The sequence below is a fragment of the Entelurus aequoreus genome, linkage group LG13 (genome assembly GCF_033978785.1).
Source record: "Entelurus aequoreus isolate RoL-2023_Sb linkage group LG13, RoL_Eaeq_v1.1, whole genome shotgun sequence".
Lineage (NCBI taxonomy): Eukaryota > Metazoa > Chordata > Actinopteri > Syngnathiformes > Syngnathidae > Entelurus > Entelurus aequoreus.
This window is the reverse complement of record NC_084743.1, coordinates 68,001,411-68,026,740: the sequence shown is the minus strand read 5'-3', so window position 1 is coordinate 68,026,740 and position 25,330 is coordinate 68,001,411. Positions and strand designations below refer to the sequence as shown.

The window sequence follows — 25,330 nt, the reverse complement described above, 5'->3', positions numbered from 1 at the left end:
CGGCCACCACTGCTGGTCACTGCTCCCCTCACCTCCCAGGCGGTGGAACAAGGGGATGGGTCAAATGCAGAGGGCAATTTCACCACACCTAGTGTGTGTGGGCCTATTAGTGTTACTTTAACTTTTTTTACCACTGCGACCCATACGGACCAGAGCTGAGAAACAGAGTCTACTCTAGGGGGCGCTCACGACCCAGCAATGGTTAAAAAGACTGCCATATGTGCACAAAAAGGCAAACTACACACAGCAAGCACAGGGAAAGCTATGCTGCATGAAGGTTCAAATCAAAACAACGATCCACTTAGAGAGCATCCTGATTGGCAACCAGGAACAGGTGTGCCCTGATTGCCAATCAGGGACAGGTGTGGAAGAACAGGTGACAAAAGGAGTGCAACTGGAAAGGAAACAATACAACGCACAGGAACATTAAAAAGTAAAGTCCAAACCTGTCATACAGTAGATGAATAGTCGACAATAAAGTACATGACCTATATTGGGATATATATTTTTGTCTCCTGCCAATTATTTGTAATGTTTAATGTTTAATGTTTTGGGTGCATGAGGTTGTCGGACAGAGTGCATGTCAATCAATGACGGACTCTACAACACAATACCACACTAAAGTGACCACAAAGTACTTTTTCAAGACTACAAGATAAGTTGCTTAACCCAGTGTTTATGCAGTTTCACCTATTTGGGTTAAAAATATTTTTTGCAAACCATTAATTATAGTCTGCAAATAATGTGCCGTTGTTGAGTGTTGGTACATGTGGAGAGCTCGGCAGAGTAACCATGTTATACCATACCATATCAGTAGGTGGAAGCCGGTAGATAATTGCTTTGTAGATGTCGGGAACACGTCGTGTGAGACAACAATGGTTTGTCGTGACCACAATATGCAGGCAACAGCGGGAGGCAGCGTGCAGGTAAACGGGTATCTAATGCTTAAACCAAAAATAAACAAAAGGTGAGTGCCCCTAAGAAAAGGCATTGAAGCTTAGAGATGGCTATGTAGAACGAAACTAAAACTGAACTGGCTCCAAAGTAAACAAAAACAGAATGCTGGACGACAGCAAAAACTTACAGCGTGTGGAGCAGAGACGCCGTCCACATCCTGATTGCCAAAACAAAGCAGGTGCGGGGAATAGAGCTCAAAGGAAGATACGAAACTGCAACAGGAAAATACTAGGGCTGCAACAACTAATCGATTAAAAACGATTATAAAAAAAGTTGGCGATTAATTTAGTCATCGATTCGTTGGATCTATGCTATGCGCAGAGGCAATTTTTATTTATTTTTTATAAACCTTTATTTATAAACTGCAACATGTACAAACAGCTGAGAAACAATAATCAAAATAGGTATGGTGCCAGTATGCAGTTTTTTTTCAATAAAATACTGGAAAGGATAGATATGTAGTTTGTCTCTTTTATCCGATTATTAATCGATTAATCGAAGTAATAATCGACAGATTAATCGATTGTCATATTAATCGTTGGTTGCAGCCCTACAAAATACCAACAAAACAGGAAAAGCCACCAAAATAGGAGCGCAAGACAAGAACTAAAACACTACACACGGGAAAACACCAAAAAACTCAAAATAAGTCAGGGCGTGGTGTGACAGGGCGTGACAGTACACCTACTTTGAGACAAGAGCTATATTGATGCATGGTTGGTTATGGTTTAAATTCATATCCAACAATTGCGACGACGACTTTTTACTGTCTACTGAGTTTCATTTTTTAATGATTACTGCTGGTGGTGTACCTCCAGATTTTTTCAATGAAAAAAATGTGCCATAGCTCAAAAAAGGTTGAAAAACACTGGTATATAGTAGATAGTATATGTAGAACGAAACTAAAACTGAACTGGCTACAAAGTAAACAAAAACAGAATGCTGGACGACAGCAAAAACTTACAGCATGCAGGGCAGAGACGGCGTCCACAAAGTACATCCGAACATGACATGACAACAATGTCCACACAAAAAAAACAATTTAAATATTTTTGATTGCAAAAACAAAGAATAGCGCTCAAAGGAAGACATGAAACTGCAACAGGAAACAGGAAAAGACACCAAAATAGTAGCGCAAGACAAGAACTAAAACACTACACACGGGAAAACACCAAAAAAAGTCAAAATAAGTCACGGCGTGATGTGACAGGTCGTGACACTACACCGACTTTGAGACAAGAGCTATAGTGATGCATGGTTGGTTATGGTTTAAATTCATATCCAACAATTGCGACGACGACTTTTTACTGTCAACTGAGTTCCATTTTTTCAAGTTTTCTGCTGGTGGTGTGCCTCTGGATTTTTTTCAATGAAAAAAATGTGCCTTGGCTCAAAAAAGGTTGAAAAACACTGGTATATAGTAGATAGTATATAGAACGAAACTAAAGCTGAACTGGCTACAAAGTAAACAAAAACAGAATGCTGGACGACAGCAAAAACTTACAGGGTGTGGAGCAGAGACGGCGTCCACAAAGTACATCCGAACATGACATGACAACAATGTCCACACAAAAAAAACAATTTAAATATTTTTGATTGCAAAAACAAAGAATAGCGCTCAAAGGAAGACATGAAACTGCAACAGGAAACAGGAAAAGACACCAAAACAGTAGCGCAAGACAAGAACTAAAACACTACACACGGGAAAACACCAAAAAAAGTCAAAATAAGTCACGGCGTGATGTGACAAGTCGTGACAGTACACCGACTTTGAGACAAGAGCTATAGTGATGCATGGTTGGTTATGGTTTAAATTCATATCCAACAATTGCGACGACGACTTTTTACTGTCAACTGAGTTCCATTTTTTCAAGTTTTCTGCTGGTGGTGTACCTCTGGATTTTTTTCAATGAAAAAAATGTGCCTTGGCTCAAAAAAGGTTGAAAAACACTGGTATATAGTAGATAGTATATAGAACGAAACTAAAGCTGAACTGGCTACAAAGTAAACAAAAACAGAATGCTGGACGACAGCAAAAACTTACAGCATTAGGGGTTCGGTGAGTCGGCTTTAGGGGTTCGGCGGAGCCTCCGCCGCGGAGGTCAAGACACACCCGACTCATCGTGTAAAAAAAAACTTCTGCCTATCGGCGTATTATGGATACCCTCCAAACAATGTTCCCTCTAATTTTCCATCTGATTTGCAGGTGTGTAATTTATTGTGAGTTTATGCACTGTGTTGGTTTTGTTCTTCGAACAAGGTGATGTTCATGCACGGTTCATTTTGTGCACCAGTAAAAAAAAACACAACTGTCTTGAATTTGAAAAAAAAACACCATTTTGGGGGAGGCGCGGTTGGGAGAGCGGCCGTGCCAGCAACCCGAGGGTTCCTGGTTCGATCCCCACCTTGTGCCGACATCGTCACGTCCGTTGTGTCCTTGAGCAAGACACTCCACCCTTGCTCCTGATGGGTCGTGGTTAGCGCCTTGCATGGCAGCCCCCGCCATCAGTGTGTGAATGGGTGAATGTGGAAATAGTGTCAAAGCGCTTTGAGTACCTTGAAGGTAGAAAAGCGCTATACAAGTATAACCCATTTACCATTTATAAAGAAAGGTTCGGTGAATCCGTATATGAAACTGTTGGGGTTCGGTACCTCCAACAAGGTTAAGAACCACTGGTTTAAAGTCATAAATATTATTTAAACTGTCCACCATGGGTGCCCGAGTTTCAGCCGCTCTGCCTCACATCTTTGGAACTCTTTGCCACCAGACCTTCGTAACTTAGACTCAATATTCCTCTTCAAATCAAGACTCAAAACACACCTGTTCCTGACTGCTTATTCATTGTAATCATCTTTTCTTCTCTATCTTTGTTGTTGTTATTAGGGACCGAGTCCCTTTGGGACAGAGGACCCTATTGTATTTCTAGCGTTTTATTAGTATACCGCCGCCTCTTTGAGCTGTAATTTGACCCCCTTAACATGCTTCAAAACTCACCAAATTGGACACACACATCAGGACTGGCGAAAATTGCGATCTAATCAAAAAAACCAAACCCCAAAACTCAAAATTGCGCTCTAGCGCCCCCTAGGAAGAAAACACAGACAAAACTGCCTCTAACTCCCAGTAGGAATGTCGTAGAGACATGAAACAAAAACCTCTATGTAGGTCTCACTTAGACCTAGATTTCATACACTGACAACCCCCAGCAAAAATCAACAGGAAGTTTGCAATTCCCCCTTCAAAACAAAAGTTGAGTAAAAACAGTCACCTTTTTTCAAACATTATCTCCTCTGAGCGCGTTTGTCGTGTCGGCTTCAAATTAGCACAGGAGAGAGATTGAACCCTTCTGATTAAAAGCTGATGAAAGAGTTTTAATTACTGCTCCGGTTTGGATTATGAGCCCTCAAAGTCGGTCCCGTCCATCGCTGCTTGCAGCTTTAATTATTGTTGTTTTTATCCAATGTGATTTTATTGTTTTGATTTTGTACTGTGTCCTTGAGTGCCCAGAAAGGCGCCTTATAAATTAAATGTATTATTATTATTATTATTATATCCAACAATTGCGACGACGACTTTTTACTGTCAACTGACTTCCATTTTTTTTAAGTTTTCTGCCGGTGGTGTGCCTCTGGATTTTTTTCAATGAAAAAAATGTGCCTTGGCTCAAAAAAAAAAGGTTGCAAAACACTGGATTAACCCAACCCGTGCAAAGACAGTCTCGACACCATCATACGTGTGAATAAAACTATAATTGTATATTTAGAAAAATGACAACAATAGTAAAATTACACAACTTTATCCACCGGATGATAGCAGCGGAATGCCGTTGCTAGGCGACCCAAGAGTCGTAGGCTTGTGTAACCACTTGGAGCGCCCATGAATACATTGAAGAGGATGATGGTGTCATTTATGAACAAACTGCAGATCACTCTGGAATATTGAAAAAAATAATCCAGATCATAATTTGTCATTGTATCTTGTTGACGTCTGGGCATGAGGAGGGGATTGTGCAAGTTGACTTGGCAGTCAGTCCCAGGCCCACATCTGGAGAACATTATGTCTGCAGGAGACTGGAAGAAAGGCCCCTTGCTTATCAAACTACGTGTCATTAATGTGTAATTGTTAATAAATGTGTATATAAGCAGGTAATTCACACACGTCACCCTGCTGGCCTTCTTCTGCCACGAATAGAAAAAAAAACAACGTCGTCTTCACGCCGGAATTAGGCCGCCGTTAATGATGAATATTGATTCAAAACCGATATGTGGTCTTTTTAAGCACCGGAAATGAAGAAAAATGATACATCTGCGGCGCGTGAACGGACGTACTGTGTCCGTGCACTTGAACGCAACGCCAACATACAAAGACGTGCGCTGAAAAGGGACACTTTGCTCGTTTTTCGGACAGGTTTTAACCGTTAAAAAGGTGTTTAAAAAGCATGGGTAGCGAGGTGAAGACAGACAAGACAAAATAGGACGTCGGCAACGTAAACACGGCAATATTGATTTGAGTGACGTCATTCAACGTGGCGTCCTACCTGCAGTCGTTCCGACGCGGGTTGCCACATGTTATCAGAATGGAAGAGTCTCCGTCTTGACGGCAGCTTGTTGTCGTTTCGTAGTCCGCCTCACATCTGTCCGCCTCTCTGCCCTCCTTCAGCCGGGAGTCGGCGACCAACGATGTGTTGCTCCGCCTGGCTGCGGTCGCTTCCTCCGCCGGCAGGGGGCGGTCACCCCGCGTGGAGAGTGCGCGCCTGGTGCTGCTTTCAGGGACTCGCGGAAATTTCGTACAGGTTCACTCGTTCGAGGTTTAGCTATTGTGTGACATAGTCAAATATTAATGAATATTCAGGCCAAGAGTGTCCAAAGTGGACATTTTTTCGTGTCACTTAACATTTAACGCTACTGTAAGTAACTTGTCACACAATGATTGTTTTTTTAACCAAAAAAATGTGCTTCAGTGGTAAATAGTCTATATTTTTCCCACATTTACAAATGAAATTGAATGAATCGTTCGGGTCGAATTATTGGCCTTTATGATTGGCAACACTAAATTGGCCCTAGTGTGTGAATGTTGTTGTCTGTCTGTGTTGACCCTGTGACTTGTCCAGGGTGTACAATTCCTTCCGCCCGAATGCAGCTGAGATAGGCTCCAGCACCCCCCGCGACTCCAAAAGGGACAAGCGGTAGATATGGATGGATGGATGGGCTGTCACTATAGGTGTCTCGTACACACCTGGAGCGCGTCAACAACAGTCATGTTGTTGTTTTGACAATTATGGATGTTAATTTATGTCTGTATTATGAAAGCTTTTTTTTTTTTTTACTTTGAATTTTTTAAAGTAAATTTTGACAACTAGATATTTCAAATACATAAAACATTGTGAGCAAAATGTGTGTGTTTAAAAACCGTTTGCTAAATTTTAGTGTAACATTTTTTTTTTAATAAAAATTAAGTGTAAAAAAATTCAGTATAAAAAAATTAGTGTATAAAAATTCTGTGCTGAAATATTCGTTGCTTCAAAACTTAATACTTCCGATAAATGTTAATTTATTAAAAGTCAATATTAATTTGTAAAGCAACAAATATTCCTGCACTAAATTTATATTTAGTTTTTTTTCACTGAAATTTTTACAAAGACCTTTTGTGCACCAATTATTTTGTTTTACACATAGTTTTTTTAACACTCATTTCTCTACATTGATTTTTTTTAAACACACATATGTTGCTTATTAATTTTTAAAGCAACACATGTTCCTGCATTTAATTTATATTTACAGTTTTTTTCCACTGAATTGTTTCCAAAAAAATATTGTGGACCAAATTTTTTTTACACTCCATTTTTATACACTCATTTCTCTACACTGATATTTTTTAAACACACAAATGTTGCTTGCCAATTTTTATCCACTAAAAACTGTCACCTTAATAGCTGTCTTGTACACACCTGGAGGGCATCAACAACAGTCATGTTGTTGTTTTGACAATTATGGATATTAATTTGTGTCTGTAATATGAAAGCGTTTTTTTGTACTTTGAATTTATGTAAGTGAATTTTTTGCGTTTGAATTTTGAGAACTGAATATTTCAAATAATGCTGACCATTTCATTATGTAATACATTTTGAGTAAAATGTGTGGTTAAAAACAGTGTGCACAATTTTGTGTAAAAAAATAATTGTATAAAAATTAAGTGTAAAAAAATTAATTGCAGAAAAACAAATTCAGTATAAAAAAATCGGTGCTTAAGTATTTGTTGCTTCAAATCTTAATACTTCCGATAAACTAAGACTGAAGTGACTGATTCTGTCTTAGAACCAGCCAAGGAGGTGCTTCATTCTTAATTTATTAAAAGTCAGTATTAATTTTTAAAGCAACAAATATTTCTGCATTGAATTTATATTTGCAGTTTTTTCCACAGAATTTTTTACAAAAAAATGTTGTGCACCAAATTTTTTTCACACAGAATTTTTTTTACACTCAATTTTTATACACTGATTTTTTTTTTACCTTCAAATGTTGCTTGCCGATTTTTATTCACTGAAAACTGTTGCCTTAATAGCTATCTTGTACACACCTGGGGCGCGTCAACAAGTCATGTTGTTGTTTTGGCAATTATGGATGTTAATTCATGTCTGTTTTATGAAAACTTTTTTTTTTACTTAGAATTTATGTAAGTGTATTTTTTTTACATTTGAATTTTAAGAACTGAATATTTCAAATAATGCTGACAAGTTCATTATACAAAAAAATTCGAGTAAAATGCATGTTAAAAACAGTGTGCTAAATTTTAGTGCAAAAAAATAATTGTATAAAAATTAAGTGTAAAAAAATTAATTGCAGAAAAAAATTCAGTATAAAAAAATCAGTGCTGAAGTATTTGTTGCTTCAAAACTTAATACTTCCGATAAATTAAGACTGAAGTGATCGATCCGGTCTTAGAACCAGCCAAGGAGGTGCTTCAGTCTTCATTTATTAAAAGTCAGTATTAATTTTTAAAGCAACAAATATTCCTGCAGTGAATTTATATTTACAGTTTTTTTCCACTGAATTTTTGACAAAAAAATTGTGTGCACCAAATTTGTTTTACACTCATTTCTCTACATTGATTTTTTTTAAACACACTAATATTGCCTGCCAATTTTTATTCACTAAAAACTGTCGCCTTAATAGCTGTCTTGTACACACCTGGGGCGAGGCGTCAACAACAGTCATGTTGTTGTTTTGACAATTATGGATGTTAATTTGTGTCTGTAATATGAAAGCGTTTTTTTTGTACTTTGAATTTATGTAAGTGAATTTTTTGCGTTTGAATTTTGAGAACTGAATATTTCAAATAATGCTGACAATTTCATTATGTAATAAATTTCGAGTAAAATGTGTGTTTGAAAGCAGAGTTTGCAAAATTTTGTGTAAAAAAAATAATTGTATAAAAATAAAGTGTAAAAAAATTCATTGCAGAAAAAAAAATCTGTATAAAAAATCAGTGTATGAAAAATCGGTGCTGAAATAATTGTTGCTTCAAAACTTAATACTTCCGATAAATTAAGACGGAAGTGATAAATCCTGTCTTAGAACCAGCGAAGGAGCTGCTTCAGTCTTCATTTATTAAAAGTCAATATTAAGTTTTAAAACAACAAATACTTCTGCATTGAATTTATATTTACAAAGTTTTTTTCCACGGAATTTTTTACAAAAAAATTTTGTGGACCAAATTTTTTTTCCACTCAATTTTTATACACTCATTTCTCTACACTGATATTTTTTAAACACACAAATGTTGCCTGCCAATTTTTATTCACTAAAAACTCACCTTAATAGCTGTCTTGTACACACCTGGAGGGCGTCAACAACAGTCATGTTGTTGTTTTGACAATCATAGATGTTAATTTGTGTCTGTATTATGAAAACTTTTTTTTTTTACTTAGAATTTATGTAAGTGAATTTTTTTACGTTTGAATTTTGAGAACTGAATATTTCAAATAATGCTGGCAATTTCATTATATAAAAAAATTCGAGTTTAAAAACAGAGTGTGCTAAATTTTAATGTAGAAAAAAATATTGTATAAAAATTAAGTGTAAAAAAATTAATTGCAGAAAAAAATTCAGTATAAAAAAATCGGTGCCGAAGTATTTGTTGCTTCAAAACTTAATACTTGCGATAAACTAAGACTGAAGTGACTGATTCTGTCTTAGAACCAGCAAAGGACGTGCTTCAGTCTTAATTTATTATAAGTCAGTATTAATTTTTAAAACAACAAATATTTCTGCATTGAATTTATATTTGCAGTTTTTTTCTACTGAAGTTTTTACAAAAAAATGTTGTGCACCAAATTTTTTCACACAGAATTTTTTTTACACTAAATTTTTATACACTGATTTTTTTTAAACATACAAATGTTGCTTGCCGATTTTTATTCACTGAAAACTGTTGCCTTAATAGCTATCTTGTACACACCTGGGGCGCGTCAACAAGTCATGTTGTTGTTTTGACAATTATGGATGTTAATTCATGTCTGTTTTATGAAAACTTTTTTTTTTACTTAGAATTTATGTAAGTGTATTTTTTTTACATTTGAATTTTAAGAACTGAATATTTCAAATAATGCTGACAAGTTCATTATATAAAAAATTTCGAGTAAAACGCATGTTTAAAAACAGTGTGCTAAATTTTAGTGTAAAAAAAATAATTGTATGAAAATTAAGTGTAAAAAAATTAATTGCAGAAAAAAATTCAGTATAAAAAAATCGGTGCTGAAATATTTGTTGCTTCAAAACTTAATACTTCCGATAAATTAAGACTGAAGTGACTGATTCTGTCTTAGAACCAGCCAAGGAGGTGCTTCAGTCTTAACTTATTAAAAGTCAGTATTAATTTTTAAAGCAACATATATGTCTGCATTGAATTTATATTTGCAGTTTTTTTAAATGGAATCTTTTCCAAAAACACATTTTTTTTACACAGAATTTTTATACACTCATTTCTCTACACTGATTTTTTTTAAACACAAATATGTTGGTTGCCGATTTTTATTCACTGAAAACTGTCGCCTTAATAGAGTCTTGTACACACCTGGGGCGCGTCAACAACAGTCATGTTGTTGTTTTTACAATTATGGATGTTAATTTTTGTCTGTATTATGAAAACTTTTTTTTTTCTTCTAGTGTCCAGCTAGCGTTTAACGTTTTAGTTGCCAGCGAGCTATTAGCGGCGCAATACTGTTATTATTTGAATATTGTTAGTATTGCACAATAACAAGGTAACTGTAGGAGCAGTTTAATGTAAAAAAAACTATCATATTTTCATACAAGACATTTAAGTAGGGGGCCCCCGCTCCTTTTTTCTATCAGTTTGGGGGTCCTAGCCCTGGAAAATGTTGAAGACCCCTGGCACAGAAAGTTTATGCGCTGCTAAAACCCACATCTAAATAACAGTTGTGTAAAAACGAGTCCCCTTCCGCTCTGACCATAAGCTCAAGTCCGAGCCGTGAGATACCAGACTGCAGCGAGTGTGTGCGGACATGGACGTGTCTGTAATTGTCGTGTGCGACATGCGTCTGCACGCAGTCCCCGTCTGTGTGGAGCCATGTTTACACAGGGAACATCTGGATAAAGCCTGAGGTCACTGAGGCTGCTCCCATTACCAACACTCCATAAAAGGGCCTTCCCACACCGCTCAGTCTACCACCTGCAGACAAAAAGTGATAGTCAAAGTGTTTGGAAATCATCCACTTGGTTCAAACAAGACACCAGCTTTCGACCGACATGTTTCACTTTAATCTTGACATTATTTAACACAGATGTTACGTAATAATCAGTCTTTATTGGTCATTCCAGCACAGGAACTATTCTGTAACGATACTCCAAGTGAGTTAGTGTAGAACGGAAACACCGAATAAAACTACCTTTATTATAATCAGGGGCACACTCTAGGCCCCGTTAAAACAAAATGCCCACCACAAACCTGTTTTTGGGAGCCTCTGTCAGCCAGGCTTTATGGCGCCCCTGATTATAATCACACCTAGTCTTTAGCCCGGGGGTGTCCAAAATGTTTCCACTGAGGGCCGCTCACTAGAAAATGAAATGTTGGTCAACGTTAAATCAATAAAATGTTAAAGGGACCACGACCATGAATTGATTAACGTGGACCCCGACTTAAACAAGTTGAAAAACTTATTCGGGTGTTACCATTTAGTGGTCAATTGTACGGAATATGTACTGTACTGTGCAATCTACTAATAAAAGTTTCAATCAACCAACTCAATCAGGGAAGGGATTCATATGGCCCCATTCCTGGGTGGATCTTGGGTGAGAGGTAGAGAGGTGGGTTCATCATGTCAAAATTGATAGAACAAATATATTTAGTTAGAAAGATGAAGTAATGTATTTATTTTGTATTAATTTATGAATTTTTTTGAATATTAAATATATATATACACTACCGTTTAAAAGTTTGGGGTCACATTGAAATGTCCTTATTTTTTTGAAGGAAAAGCACTGTACTTTTCAATGAAGATAACTTTAAACTAGTCTTAACTTTAAAGAAATACACTCTATACATTGCTAATGTGGTAAATGACTATTCTAGCTGCAAATGTCTGGTTTTTGGTGCAATATCTACATAGGTGTATAGAGGCCCATTTCCAGCAACTATCACTCCAGTGTTCTAATGGTACAATGTGTTTGCTCATTGGCTCAGAAGGCTAATTGATGATTAGAAAACCCTTGTGCAATCATGTTCACACATCTGAAAACAGTTTAGCTCGTTACAGAAGCTACAAAACTGACCTTCCTTTGAGAAGATTGAGTTTCTGGAGCATCACATTTGTGGGGTCAATTAAACGCTCAAAATGGCCAGAAAAAGAGAACTTTCATCTGAAACTCGACAGTCTATTCTTGTTCTTAGAAATGAAGGCTATTCCACAAAATTGTTTGGGTGACCCCAAACTTTTGAACGGTAGTGTGTATATATATATATATAACATTTTGAAATTATTTATAATCTTTTTTTCTTTTTGTTTTTCATTTTTAAGTACTATTTCCAGGCTTTGGCTGACCACATAAAATTATGTGGCGTGCGAGATCTGGCTCCCGGGCCTTGAGTTTGACACCTGTGGCCAAGGGTACACTTATTAATGATGAAAAAGTATACACTACCGTTCAAAAGTTTGGGGTCACCCAAACAATTTTGTGGAATAGCCTTCATTTCTAAGAACAAGAATAGAGTGTCGAGTTTCAGATGAAAGTTCTCTTTTTCTGGCCATTTTGAGCGTTTAATTGACCCCACAAATGTGATGCTCCAGAAACTCAATCTGCTCAAAGGAAGGTCAGTTTTGTAGCTTCTGTAACGAGCTAAACTGTTTTCAGATGTGTGAACATGATTGCACAAGGGTTTTCTAATCATCAATTAGCCTTCTGAGCCAATGAGCAAACACATTGTACCATTAGAACACTGGAGTGATAGTTTCTGGAAATGGGCCTCTCTACACCTATGTAGATATTGCACCAAAAACCAGACATTTGCAGCTAAAATAGTCATTTACCACATTAGCAATGTATAGAGTGTATTTCTTTAAAGTTAAGACTAGTCTAAAGTTATCTTCATTGAAAAGTACAGTGCTTTTCCTTCAAAAATAAGGACATTTCTATGTGACCCCAAACTTTTGAACGGTAGTGTATCTATCTGCGATTAATTTTGAGTTAACTATGAACAAACTGCGATTACTCACGCTTAAATATTTAAACCGTTTGACAGCCCTAGTTATTAGTGTCAATACGTTCTTGTTGCATTACACCTGTTTGTTCTTAAATTCCACTTTTTAATGTGTGTTTTTTTTTTAAAATAGCTACAGGCCACACTTTGGACACCCCCGTTCTAGCCTAAGTTTGACTTAAACACATAAAGTGGCAATATAGTACATTCTATACGATTCATACACCAATGAGAAACTTGCATTTAAAGAACAAAGACAGTAAGTATTTACTAAAAAGGCAGAAAACAAGGTTCCGCGTGACTAATAGTCTTCCACGTGTGTTCTACTGTACTTACCACAACAGAATATTTGGCACAATCTGGACAGAGTAATAATACATCTGCAGGGGAAAAAATAGCCACCAAGAAAAGGATCTCCAAATATTACAGCGACAACATCAAATCTAACCATGCATGAAGTAAGGCAACCTACTGCAGGATCGAGTTAAAATAGAAAAATATACAGCGTACGCAGTGACAACTATTTCTACAACAACTGTGCTGACTTGTCAGCTGTGTCTGATTGTTTTTTTTTTAACAAATCGGGCTCCTGAGTTGCAGGCCCCGACTGAAGACAGACAGTTGGGTGCAGACTAATCGTCACTCTAACCGTGCCCGCAGATTACTGGTACTGATGGTACTTCGTCCGTAACTTGCTGCTCTTATGCTACAATAAAGCTTTAAAAGCGTGAACGTCGACAGGAAAATAGATCCTCCGTATTTGTTCGTTGAACCAACAGACATACAGGTGGTCCTCGGCTTTTTGAACGAGTTCAGTCATCAACGACGCGAGTTTTAGTGTAAGTCGGAACTAGGGATGTCCGATAATGGCTTTTTTGCCGATATCCGATATTGTCCAACTCTTAATTACCGATACCGATATCAACCGATACCGATATATACAGTCGTGGAATTAACACATTATTATGCCTAATTTGGACAACCAGGTATGGTGAAGATAAGGTCCTTTTTAAAAAAAATAATAAAATAAGATAAATCAATTAAAAAAATGTTCTTGAATAAAAAATAAAGTAAAACAATATAAAAACAGTTACATAGAAACTAGTAATTAATGAAAATGAGTAAAATTAACTGTTAAAGGTTAGTACTATTAGTGGACCAGCAGCACGCACAATCATGTGTGCTTACGGACTGTATCCCTTGCAGACTGTATTGATATATAATGTAGGAACCAGAATATTAATAACAGAAAAAAACAACCCTTTTGTGTGAATGAGTGTAAATGGGGGAGGGAGGTTTTGTGGGTTGGTGCACTAATTGTAAGTGTATCTTGTGTTTTTTATGTTGTTTAATTTAAAAAAAAAAACCAAAAAAACGATACCGATAATTAAAAAAAACGATACCGATAATTTCGGATATTACATTTTAAAGCATTTATCGGCCGATAATATAGGCAGGCCGATATTATCGGACATCTCTAGTCGGAACTCTTTCCGAAATAAAGACTTTGGTCAGTCACACTGTACAGAGACTAGTAGGGAGGGATATGAAATACAATAAAACTCCACGTTTAAGGTATAAATGAAACAGTAAGAAAGAGTAGGACTGTCTTTGATAAGGATTTTCATGGTCGAGTCAGATTTGGTAGATTTTGCCAACTATGGGCAAAATGTTTTTGTATGCTAGCAGGAGCCCAGCTAACGAGGATCCACATAAGCAGTGAAGTGAAGTGAATTATATTTCTATAGCGCTTTTCTCTAGTGACTCAAAGCGCTTTACATAGTGAAACCCAATATCTAAGTTACATTTTTAAACCAGCGTGGGTGGCACTTAGTAGTAGGTGGGTAAAGTGTCTTGCCCAAGGACACGACGGCAGTGACTAGGTTGGCAGAAGCGGGGATCGAACCTGGAACCCTCAAGTTGCTGGGACGGCCACTCTACCAACCGAGCTATACCGCCCCAAGTAGATCTCCTTTGCGACTTTTTGCAACTCAAAAAGGCTAAAACACTCTGATAAACAATGTAGAGATCGGATAGTTCAGCTAGGTCCTCGTATTGTCTCCTGTTGGGGCCAGTTGGGGCATTAAGACAACCAAACTTGACTACGGCAGAACCTCGATTTAAGAAACACTTATTGTACAAACTTTTCAATTTACGAACCACAGACCGGATAAAAATACGCTTTGGTGTACGGACCTTGTCTGGGTCTACGAATGTTGCCTGCAACATGTTTCAGGGATGCTGGCACAGGTGGCAAAAATGACTGAGATAGTTGAGGAATGCTCATCAAACACTTATTTGGAGCATCCCACAGGTGAACGGGCTGGTTGGGAACAGGTGGGTGCCATGATTGGGTTATAGAAGCAGCTTCCATTAAATGCTCAGTCATGTTTCAGCCATTGAACGATCTCCAGTGTTCATTCAGTCAGCACAAGTTCTGTTATTTTTAGCCTTTTTCCAACATTTGTCTGTTTTTTTCTAGCTTAATATGAGTCCAAAGAAAGCAATGGGCAAGTGACGCGTTGATTGAAACGTTCAGAAAGTATCCACAGCGTTGTCAACACTGCCTCCCTCTCCCTTCTTCTGCACGCAAAGAAGATTGACTGACAAGCTAAAGTTGATTGTTTTATTTAAGTCCTAATCATTGTAGCAACCTGGCTGGTAGAGTGCACCACAAAGCTAGTGACAGTGTGTGTGTGTGATTTTGGCACGGCGACATTTCAGCTAGTTGTTGTTGTTTTGACTGTGTCATCACATAGGTAGTTGATTCATCACCTCCATGTTATGTTTGTTTGATATACAGTAATGTCAAGCACTTTATATTGTCTACAGTGTACAATATTTTACTAAAATACTACTTTTCATGTTTACATTGTTTCCGATGGAGAAATTTGCTTCAATATACAAACTTTTTTAATTTACGAACCCTGTTCAAGAACCAACTAAATTTGTAAATCGAGGTTCCACTGTATCTAAAAGAAGGTCAAGGTTTCCGCACTGTTGCCAGAGGGGGGCAGTGAGAGACATTTGTTGACTGAGCCGACTGGTCGGGTTCAACGTCCGAAGATTTGACTGTGAGGTTGACAGTCGCCTTCTCCAAATGGAATTGTGGAATAATCGACTGTTGTAAGATACGCCTACAAAAAAAAGAGAACGATTCCTTATGTACATTTTTACACTTTCAATAATCCGAACTATTACCAACAATTACCATGAATTGATTAACGTGGACCCCGACTTAAACAAGTTGAAAAACTTATTCGGGTGTTACCATTTAGTGGTCAATTGTACGGAATATGTACTGTACTGTGCAATCTACTAATAAAAGTTTCAATCAATCAATCAAACCAACTGCTTTGTCATCCCCACCTTGAACCTTAGTTTTGCTAATTAGCCTAAAACCGCAAAAAACATCCCTTATTTTATTACCTTTTAAGATCCCAAACAATCTTTTAGTCTCAATCCCAATAATGTGACGCTGCTTAGGTGTCATTTAACATGCTCAAAAATTACATCCTTAATAATCGCAACAGTCGAGCACAATACCTTTTTATGCCTTTCATTTTTTTACACTTTCCTTTTCTTTGGCGCACTGCCATCAAAGACATAACCTACGAGACACAATGAAGCGCAAAAAATGAACTAATAAGCAATGTTTTCCTTCCTCAGTGTAGACAAACCAGTCTTGTACTTACGGACGCAAAATACTTTTTTAATGAATTCATGGGAGCGCGTTTTCTTAACCAACGATGTAAAAACGAGGACCACCTGTATTGGATTTTGGGATCTTTGCTTTCGTATTCTCTAATTCTACATTCAGACTGACTTTCCAATACACGCGTGTGTGTATGTGTGCAACATGTGGTGAGTTGCTGTGTTTTACAAATCCTTCGTTTTTATTAGAGTAACCAAAGGTTTGTCATCCGGACTGTAGTCTTCGTAGTTGATGGGAGTGGCGTCGTACATGGCAGGCCGGGACTTCTTGCCAAATCTGAAAGGAAAACAGAAAGAAAATCAATATTGCATAATCAGAGGCAATTTTACAGGACTTATTTCCATCCATTTTGTAGAAGAGTGGCACATGGACCAAGGAAGAAACACTTCTGGACAAAGATGATTATACAGTAATTACCACCGTTAGGAGGAGTTAAGGTCTGTCTGTTGGTTAGTTAGCAACATACCTCAAAGAGTTATGGGCGGATTTAGGTCAAACTTTCAGGAAATGTCAGAACTAGGATAAGGAACAATTTATGAGATTTTTTCCATTTTTACAGCGTTACTTTATGTTTTCAATGCGAGCCTCTGCTTCTCTGTATGCATGCGGTCTCGCCTACACCCGCAGAGACAAAAAAACTGGATGACCGAAAACCGCTTTCACTCAGTTTCTCTAATTCTGATTTAGATAGCTAGAAAATGATGGACACATTTTTATTAAACCTGTAGGAAATATCAGAAATGGGATCAGTAACAAATTATGATATTTTTGGACTGATCCGGATCATTTTTACTACTTTATTTTACGTTTACGTAACAAGTAGCGCTATGTAAAATATTTGATTTTCATTTTTAACAAAATTGTTTCACAGTGCATAATATAGATCAGGGGTCCCCAAACTACAGTCAGCGGGAAGTCCCAAGTTTAGAAAGGACATATTTAAAAAAAAATAAAAAAATAAAAAAAAATATATATATATATTTTTTTTCAATCTGTCCTTTCTAATCCATTTTCTACTGCTTGTTACTCTTGGTGTCTCCTAGCCGCTCAGGCAAATCATATTGTCTAAAAATGCATTTTCCCATCGATAACGTGACATCATCAGCGGCAAGTGCGTGCTCTTTTAGTCAATTAGTGCGCAAGGAATATATATATATATGTATATATATATACATATATATATATATATATAAACATATATATATATATATATATACAGCCTGGCCCCCGGCCAAATTGTTTTAACCCAATGCGGCCCCAGAGTCAAAAGTTTGGGGACCCCTGATATAGATTCTCCATCACCCCCACGCCCTGCCCCGGTAGTTCTGTATGCTAATGTTAGCTGCCAACAACGAGTATTCCAGGGCAAAACAAAATAAAGTGAGGGTCTTACTAACATAATATTATTACCCGATTTATTACAGAAGAGAAGCCATTACAACTTTCGTTGGCAAAGATTTACGTCCGCATTCGCCTGGCCCTTGGCTAGTGTTTGATCATGCAACGCAAACCTCTGACTGAAACTGTTATTTTTATGTTTTACCGAGAGGGACAAGTGGTAGTAAATGGATGGATACTTGCAACTGAGGGTCTTGTAAGACCACCACTGAAGAAAGGACAGCAGCCATAATTTTGTTTGCATTTTCCTTTTATTGTTGTAAATATTTGTCTGTACTGTAGCACTTTAAGATGTATTTAAATGAAAAGTGCGTAACAAAATCTATTATTAATATCATTTATTATTTCTGGCGGGCCTCGTGGCGTCCTACTCTGTTCAGGGGTCCTTGAACGCACCATAAAAACACCCCTGTCTTGTATTCCTCTCAGTATAGAACGATCATTCTGTTCTAACAGAGCACAGCTTGTAGGTTGTTACTTAGACAGTATGACGTTTTTTTTACCGAAGAAATACGTTAATGTCTCTTGTTTTCATGTTAGCATTTAAGCTAGCGAACCGCCGCCAGTCAGTCTGTGAGTTTATCAAAGTGCAGTCATCAATCTGGGTTTTTCGACCATTTTTAGTTTAAAACGGCACAGTGGAGGTCTCGCTCCTCCGGGGTACTTGGACCACCAATGACGGACATGACAGGCTTGACGATTTTGGGATTTTGTTTCTTTTGCAATAAACCTTCTTCTCTGCTTTCGTGCCCGTCTTGCTCTTCCGGTTGCTTTTCAGCCTTCCGCGTCTCCGTCTCCGTCTCGCTTTCGCTCGCGCTCGGGTTCGTTCTCAGGTTCTCTCTCTCTCCTCAACTCCGACTTCACCAACCACGTCCTTCAGACAACTGCGCCGAGGTGGGCCATCTATGCACCTGTCGCCAATCTCGGAGCACACCCCGCCTCGCTGCAGCTCCGCAGGCCACGCCTCCTCACAGGCACTACTACTACTACTACTACTACGTCGGGAGTTTTACCGCAGTTATCATTGATACCGTTTATCGCTACATCCTTCTTTAGAATACACAGTAAAGGTAAAGACGTGTGTGTTCTTGTCTCACACAAGGATCGTGAACGATGGGTAACATTCCCCAAAATATTGCAGTTCCCCTTTAAGGGATTGTGGGTGAGGTTTTTGCACAGCAGCACTTGCTAGCTTATATACTCCTGTTTTCTCTTTGTCTTTTCTATCGGAAAAATAGCTTTTTAATCGGAACAAATCAGACGTCGACTGATTGCATTCAATCCTAGACGCCCGACACCAAATTCCAACTGCACTGACTTGATCCTACAAAGACTCCTAGCATGGGAAGTGAAGCGAAGTCACTGGCCTGGCGTGGCGGATGGAAGCGATGGCGTTGCTAAACTCGCTGTCGATGCTGCGGCAGTTGTAGAACTCCTGGTAGGCGTGGCGTGACGAGCCCTGGTACTCGATGCGGCTGATGCGACAGATGCCCACGATGAGGATGATGAGCATGAGGACGAAGGCCACACACAACGCTCCGATGATGATGTAAAGGGAGTGGCGGGGCATGTTAGTCAGAGTTTCCTCCGAATGCTGTGGCTTCCATTGCAGGTCTGAAAAACACACACACACACACACACACACACACACACACACACACACACACACACACACACACACACACACACACACACACACACACACACACACACACACACACACACACACACACACACACACAGTTTACCTCCTGCTTGTTTTGAACATGAGTATTTTGACAGGCTGACTTACGGATCTCACAGTTAGGCCCCACCCACCCAGGCAGACAGTGACAGGTGAAGCCATGTGATTGGTCCACACAAGTGCCTCCATGGTGACAAGGGTTGCTCTCACACTCGTTGATGTCGACCTCGCACCGCCCCCCTGAATGGGTTGACAGGTAAAGTTTACATGTCTATTATTCCTAAGAAAGTACGTTTAACTGTGGCATCGTTTTCTTCCTCGACATCGTCTGCTTAAGAATAGTCTGCCACTGGATGGCACTGCTGTGTTCAACCTGACCAATAAATAGGTTTTTATTGATGGCGGCTGTAGTCAAACCACTCTTGATCCACAGCCAGACGGCTATATATAACAGTCCTGCTTCCTACAAAACGCTGATTTATCTGACGAGTCTGAGCCATGATTTAGAATGCACACCAGTCAGTCCTTTACCGACGTTTGCAATGTTGCGATCGCGCCAATTCACACAAATTCAGTCAATCCCGGCCATTTCTTCACACCCTTGCAATTTTATTCAAGCACTGCAACTTTACTCCAAATTCAACTTGGACTGTTGGTCACGCCCACATAATTTTGAAGTATATTTACTTCATTGTTATCAGCTCAGGAAAAGAAAAAAATACAATACATTGGAAATACATTGGATTATTTTACCCTTTTGTATGCCCCGATCAACATTTTTGGACTCCAATCCTGATCCGATCCGATTATAGAACTAAAAATATTTCATAGCAACTAACTAAAGTACTGTATATTCCGGACAAAAAGCTGCTACTTTTTTCGTAAGCTTTGAACTAGAGATGTCCGATAGTGGCTTTTTTGCCGATATCCGATATTGTCCAACTCTTAATTACTGATTCCGATATAAACCGATATCGATATATACAGTGGTGGAATTAACACATTTGTATGCCTAATTTTGTTGTGATGCCCCGCTGGATGCATTAAACAATGTAAAAAGGTTTTCCAAAATAAATCAACTCAAGTTATGGAAAAAAATGCCAACATGTCACTGCCATATATGGCAGTGACATGTTGGCATTTTTTAAATTTTTTTATTTTTTTATTATTGATGTCACAAAGTGCATTATTTTTTTTAAACATGCCTCAAAACAGCAGCTTGGAATTTGGGACATGCTCTCCCTGAGAGACCATGAGGAGGTTGAGGTGGGCGGGGTTGCTGTGGGGGGGATAGGGGGTAGCGGGGGGTGTATATTGTAGCGTCCCGGAAGAGTTAGTGCTGCAAGGGGTTCTGGGTATTTGTTCTGTTGTGTTTATGTTGTGTTACGGTGCGGATGTTCTCCCGAAATGTGTTTGTCATTCTTGTTTGGTGTGGGTTCACAGTGTGGCCCATATTTGTAACAGTGTTAAAATTGTTTATACGTCCACCCTCAGTGTTACCTGTATGGCTGTTGACCAAGTATGCCTTGCATTCACTTGTGTGTGTGAAAAGCCGTAGATATTATGTGATTGGGCCGGCACGCAAAGGCAGTGCCTTAAAGGTTTATTGGCGCTCTGTACTTCTCCCTACGTCATACATTTTACTTTTTGAAACCGATACCGATAATTTTGAAACCGATACCGATAATTTCCGATATTACATTTTAAAGCATTTATCAGCCGATAATATCTCTTTTCCTTGAAACCTGCAGCCGTTAGAAAGGTGAGGCTGATCTATGGATTTTTACCTAGTAGTAACACCGACACATAGACTGGAAAAGGTGTGTTATTGTTTGTGCTATCTTTTGGACGAATATACTCACTGCAGGTGCTGTGCGTTGAAAGTCTACAGTATTTCCTTCTGTTTCCTGCCTTGAACAGGAAGTACAAGAACCGCTCCGTCTACTAGTAAATAATAGAGTTTCTACCTGTACGGCTTATTCATTCATCACTCCAAACAATGTTTGTTAGTTTTACAATACAACTTAAACAATCCATACTGATAGCAGTGTTTTCAGCATATTTTTACGTGCTATCGTAATGTAATGCAGCTAGCGTGTTTGGCCTTAGCTAATATGCTAACACGTTTAAAAGTGTCAGTGTTAGTACTTTTAACATACTTTTTGTATTATTACAGTTTCACAAATTCTTCAGTAAAATTACCAAAACGTCACCGTGGATTTATTGAGTCTGCTGATTGGAGAGCTAGATTCCACAGCTAGTGGGTCCATGACGATGAGTTTTGTTTTGTTTGAATAGCCGTTTTACTACCGTGTTGCAAGCACTGTTTTGAAACAATCAAGGTATGTAAATAAACATTTACAAAAAAATTTTGTGTAAATATTTCATTTATTTATATATTTGTGACTTACAGTATAGTCTGGTGCAGCTAATATATGGAAAAAAAAATTTCTTCTTCCAAAATATAGTCCAGAAAATACAATAAACACAATAACACTTATTATATTAGGCATTTGCTAAAATTGTTGTAAATCAGATGATGTATTAAATGTGTAGTATTTGTGGTAGATACTATTCTTTTAACAAAATAAAGTGGCAAGTGCACAATAACTTGAACAAAAGCAGCAAAAATCATTTGGGTTTTGCTCTCAAAGCCTTTCGGTATCCAGACAACGACCAAAAAGTTATTTTTGTAATAATAAAAAGAAAAAAAAGAAAAATATTGATCTAATCACTTAATTATCATTTATATAGTGATATTATACGAGGTATCGATAGTATCGACATTCTGGATTGATCACCCCTACTTTACATTAAAGCTTTAGCAGTTAGCCTCTTGTGTCGTCCTATTTGGTGTATGTGTGTGTCGCATGCTTAGCCATTCCTTACCCTCTATTCCAAATATTCTGAAACTCTGGTACGTGTACCACTAGTGGTACGCGGGCTCCATCTAGTGGTGCACCAAAGATTTGAATAATTATTTAAGTACAGTGTTTAATTATCCTATATTCAAAGATAGCATTACTGTTTGAACTGTGTTTAATGTTAGTGTCCAAAATATTAAATATACTTGGTAAATAAAACCACTGCCTTGTTTTTAATGAGCACTTAGGCCTACTACGCTACTGTATTTTCATGTTGGCCATTCTGGTGGTACTTGGAGAGCCAAGTATTTTCTGAGGTGGTACTCGGTGAAAAAATGTTTGAGAACCACTGCTCAAGTCCTCCAGTGATAACGCTACGTGGAAGACACTTTGTTTATTTTGTTTGGTGAGGTTTAGTATTTCAGAACCAGCTTTGCACTGCAGTTAGACAAATCCAAAGCGGTGTTCTAGCAAGACATGCACCCAAGCAGCACCTGCATGTCTATTACAAGTAATGAGAGCGCGTCCATTTTGAAGGAATCTTTCACGTGAGTACAATCTTTAGCCATGTAAACACTTGCACACAGATGGGCTCGCTGATCAGTTCAAAATTGCGATCAGAACATCTCAAACTCAAACGAGAATGTTACAGTCATCACATTTGTCAACAAATGTTACATATAAAGTCTGTTTTCTGATGTTTTCTATTAAAGTGGTGGCAAATTATTTTGCACCTATGCAACACTGGTGGAACGCAAACATCGCTTGTGAGTCTAAAATTCTAATTATTTTAACCCCTACATATTTGTGGTATTTTTTCTTTTTTTTTCTCCCCAAGATGGCGCCGCTGTAGTGGCTGCTGTTGGCAGGAGCTCTGTGCTCTTGTATCATCCTTTTGTGTTCCTGATGTTTCCCTCTTGTTTTCATGTGGGTTATTTGTTTTATTTTTCTTCATTTTTTTGCCTTTTGGTTCGGCACCCTTTGGGACTGTGTGACAAGGGGTGGCACTTTTGTGACTTCTGCTGTGATTTTTTTGTGAACTTCTGGATCTGCCTCCCGGGAGCCTTTTGGCCATGGAGACCAGCTGCTGGGTCTCTGCCACACCAGAGTCTGTTTGGAGAGACTGGAGGAGATGCGGATGAAGAGACAGGGCTGCGGAGCTGGCGCTGAGCGCCGACACGGACAAGCTTCACAGTGTCTTGCCTGAGATCTCGGTCTCCTTAGACGGATCCTCGCTCATCCATGGGCGGCCTCGGGTGGAGTCGGCTCTCTTGGTTGCTTTGTTGGGTCTGCTCCTGTCTCTGGCCATGCTCCCCCGACCCCAGCAGAAGATGGCGTGGAACACAGCAGAGGCCACCACAGTGTATATGTTGTTTTTTGTTTTTGTCTTTGTTTTACTTTCAATCTCAATTTTGTACACTGCTGCTGGAATTTTAATTTTCCTGAGGGAACTCTCCTGAAGGAATCAATAAAGTACTATTTATGTATCTATCTATCTTTTGCAGCTGTATCAGGACTCAGGACTCCTCTTCCTCCTTCAGGACTCCTCTTCCTCCTATCCAGGAGATCGCAAAAAGCAGCTGCCTGACCAGTAGGGATGTGCGTATCGATCCTGTGGTATCGATATATCGATACTCACACGCTACTCATTTGGCATCACTTTTCTGAAAAAAGTATCGATATAAACCAAAAAACGGCGTGTGGGGGGGGTGCAAGCATCACTTTCAGATGTTTTTGATGACTTACTTAATTTACTATGTGCTGGGACACCCCTGTACCTGGCAGAGTATAGAGCTGGCCCAGTCACGTGACAGGAGACAGCGAATGAGCGTCGTCAACGTGCAACACACAGCCAGCCGACAGCGATGCAGCCAGGCATATCCAGTGTTGTCCAATTGTTGACTTAAAACAGGCATTGTTTTTTTGTTTTTTAAGTAATGTTTACTGAACATTTTTGTTTAAATGATTATCCTAAATTCAAATAATTTCCACACAGGGGAAAATCTTGAATATATGATTGAATGTGATTTTGGTTTTAATCTGTAACATGATTTCTTACATTTCAAAAACATTAGCCTATTTCATATTTCATTAATTGCTAATTATATCACAAACTTTAAAAAAATAACTGCAGCTTCTTGCAATTCGGATTTGACTGTTAATTGGAAAGCCCTAATATTTAATTATTATTATATATAATATATAGTTATTACTATATATAATATTTAATTTATTTTTCATATTTATGTTATTTATTTTAATTTTACTTTTATTATATATTGACCATAATAAATGTGGTATAAATGGTCTGTATTTGTCTTGTGATTTGTCTTAAATAATAACAATAGTAATAATATTTTTGACTGACAAAAAATTGCCCATAAGAAATTATTGGTATCGGTATCGGTATCGATGAAAATGCAAGATAAAGTATCGGTATCGTATCGAATCCTGAAAGTGTGGTATCGCCCATCCCTACTGACCAGGGCTCAGAAAATCTGCAGAGACTCCTCCCACCCCCACCAAGGACTGTTTTCACTGCTGGACTCTAGAAAGAGGTTCCGCAGCCTCTGTAGCAGAACCTCCAGGTTCTGTAACAGCTTCTTCCCTCAGGCCGTAAGACTCTTGAACGCATCATAAAAATCCCCTCAATTCTCCCCCAAAATGGATTAACTCGCTGGAATATAAAGACATTATAACATACATCCATAAACGTGGATGCATATGCAAAAGTGCAATACATTTATCTGTACAGTCATCTATTTATTTATATCTGCACCTTATTGATTTTTTATCCTGCACTACCATGAGCTAATGCAACAAAATTGCGTTCTTATCTGTACTGTAAAGTTCAAATTTGAATGACAATAAAAAGGAAGTCTAGTCTAAGTCTCTGAGTCTAGTCTAAGTCTAAGTCTAGTCTAAGTCTAAGTATGTATATAAAAATGGCTGGTTACATCAGCTCTTCTCTTTTAATGTCTTTAATGTCCTTTGTGTTC

The 25,330-nt window shown here is 38.2% G+C and overlaps 2 protein-coding genes across 7 annotated transcripts in view; both read right to left on the bottom strand.

Annotated features, from left to right (window-relative positions):
• Window positions 1–5,673, bottom strand: part of LOC133663649 (PTB-containing, cubilin and LRP1-interacting protein-like) — a 100,104-nt gene extending 94,431 nt beyond the window's left edge. The window contains exon 1 of the mRNA XM_062068290.1: window positions 5,496–5,673. Within this exon, the coding sequence (XP_061924274.1) occupies window positions 5,496–5,525 (30 nt within the window). The 5' untranslated portion in view covers window positions 5,526–5,673. The remainder of the gene's footprint in view (window positions 1–5,495) is intronic.
• Window positions 5,674–12,586: 6,913 nt separating this feature from the next.
• The window catches only part of LOC133663648 (delta and Notch-like epidermal growth factor-related receptor), a 130,755-nt gene continuing 118,011 nt past the window's right edge, over window positions 12,587–25,330 (bottom strand). For all 6 annotated transcript variants that reach the window (XM_062068284.1, XM_062068287.1, XM_062068285.1 and 3 more), the window contains 3 exons: window positions 19,576–19,707; window positions 19,151–19,397; window positions 12,587–16,661 (listed from right to left, as the gene is read on the bottom strand). In XM_062068284.1, coding sequence (XP_061924268.1) covers window positions 16,550–16,661; window positions 19,151–19,397; window positions 19,576–19,707 — 491 coding nt within the window. In that variant the 3' untranslated portion in view covers window positions 12,587–16,549. The remainder of the gene's footprint in view (window positions 16,662–19,150; window positions 19,398–19,575; window positions 19,708–25,330) is intronic.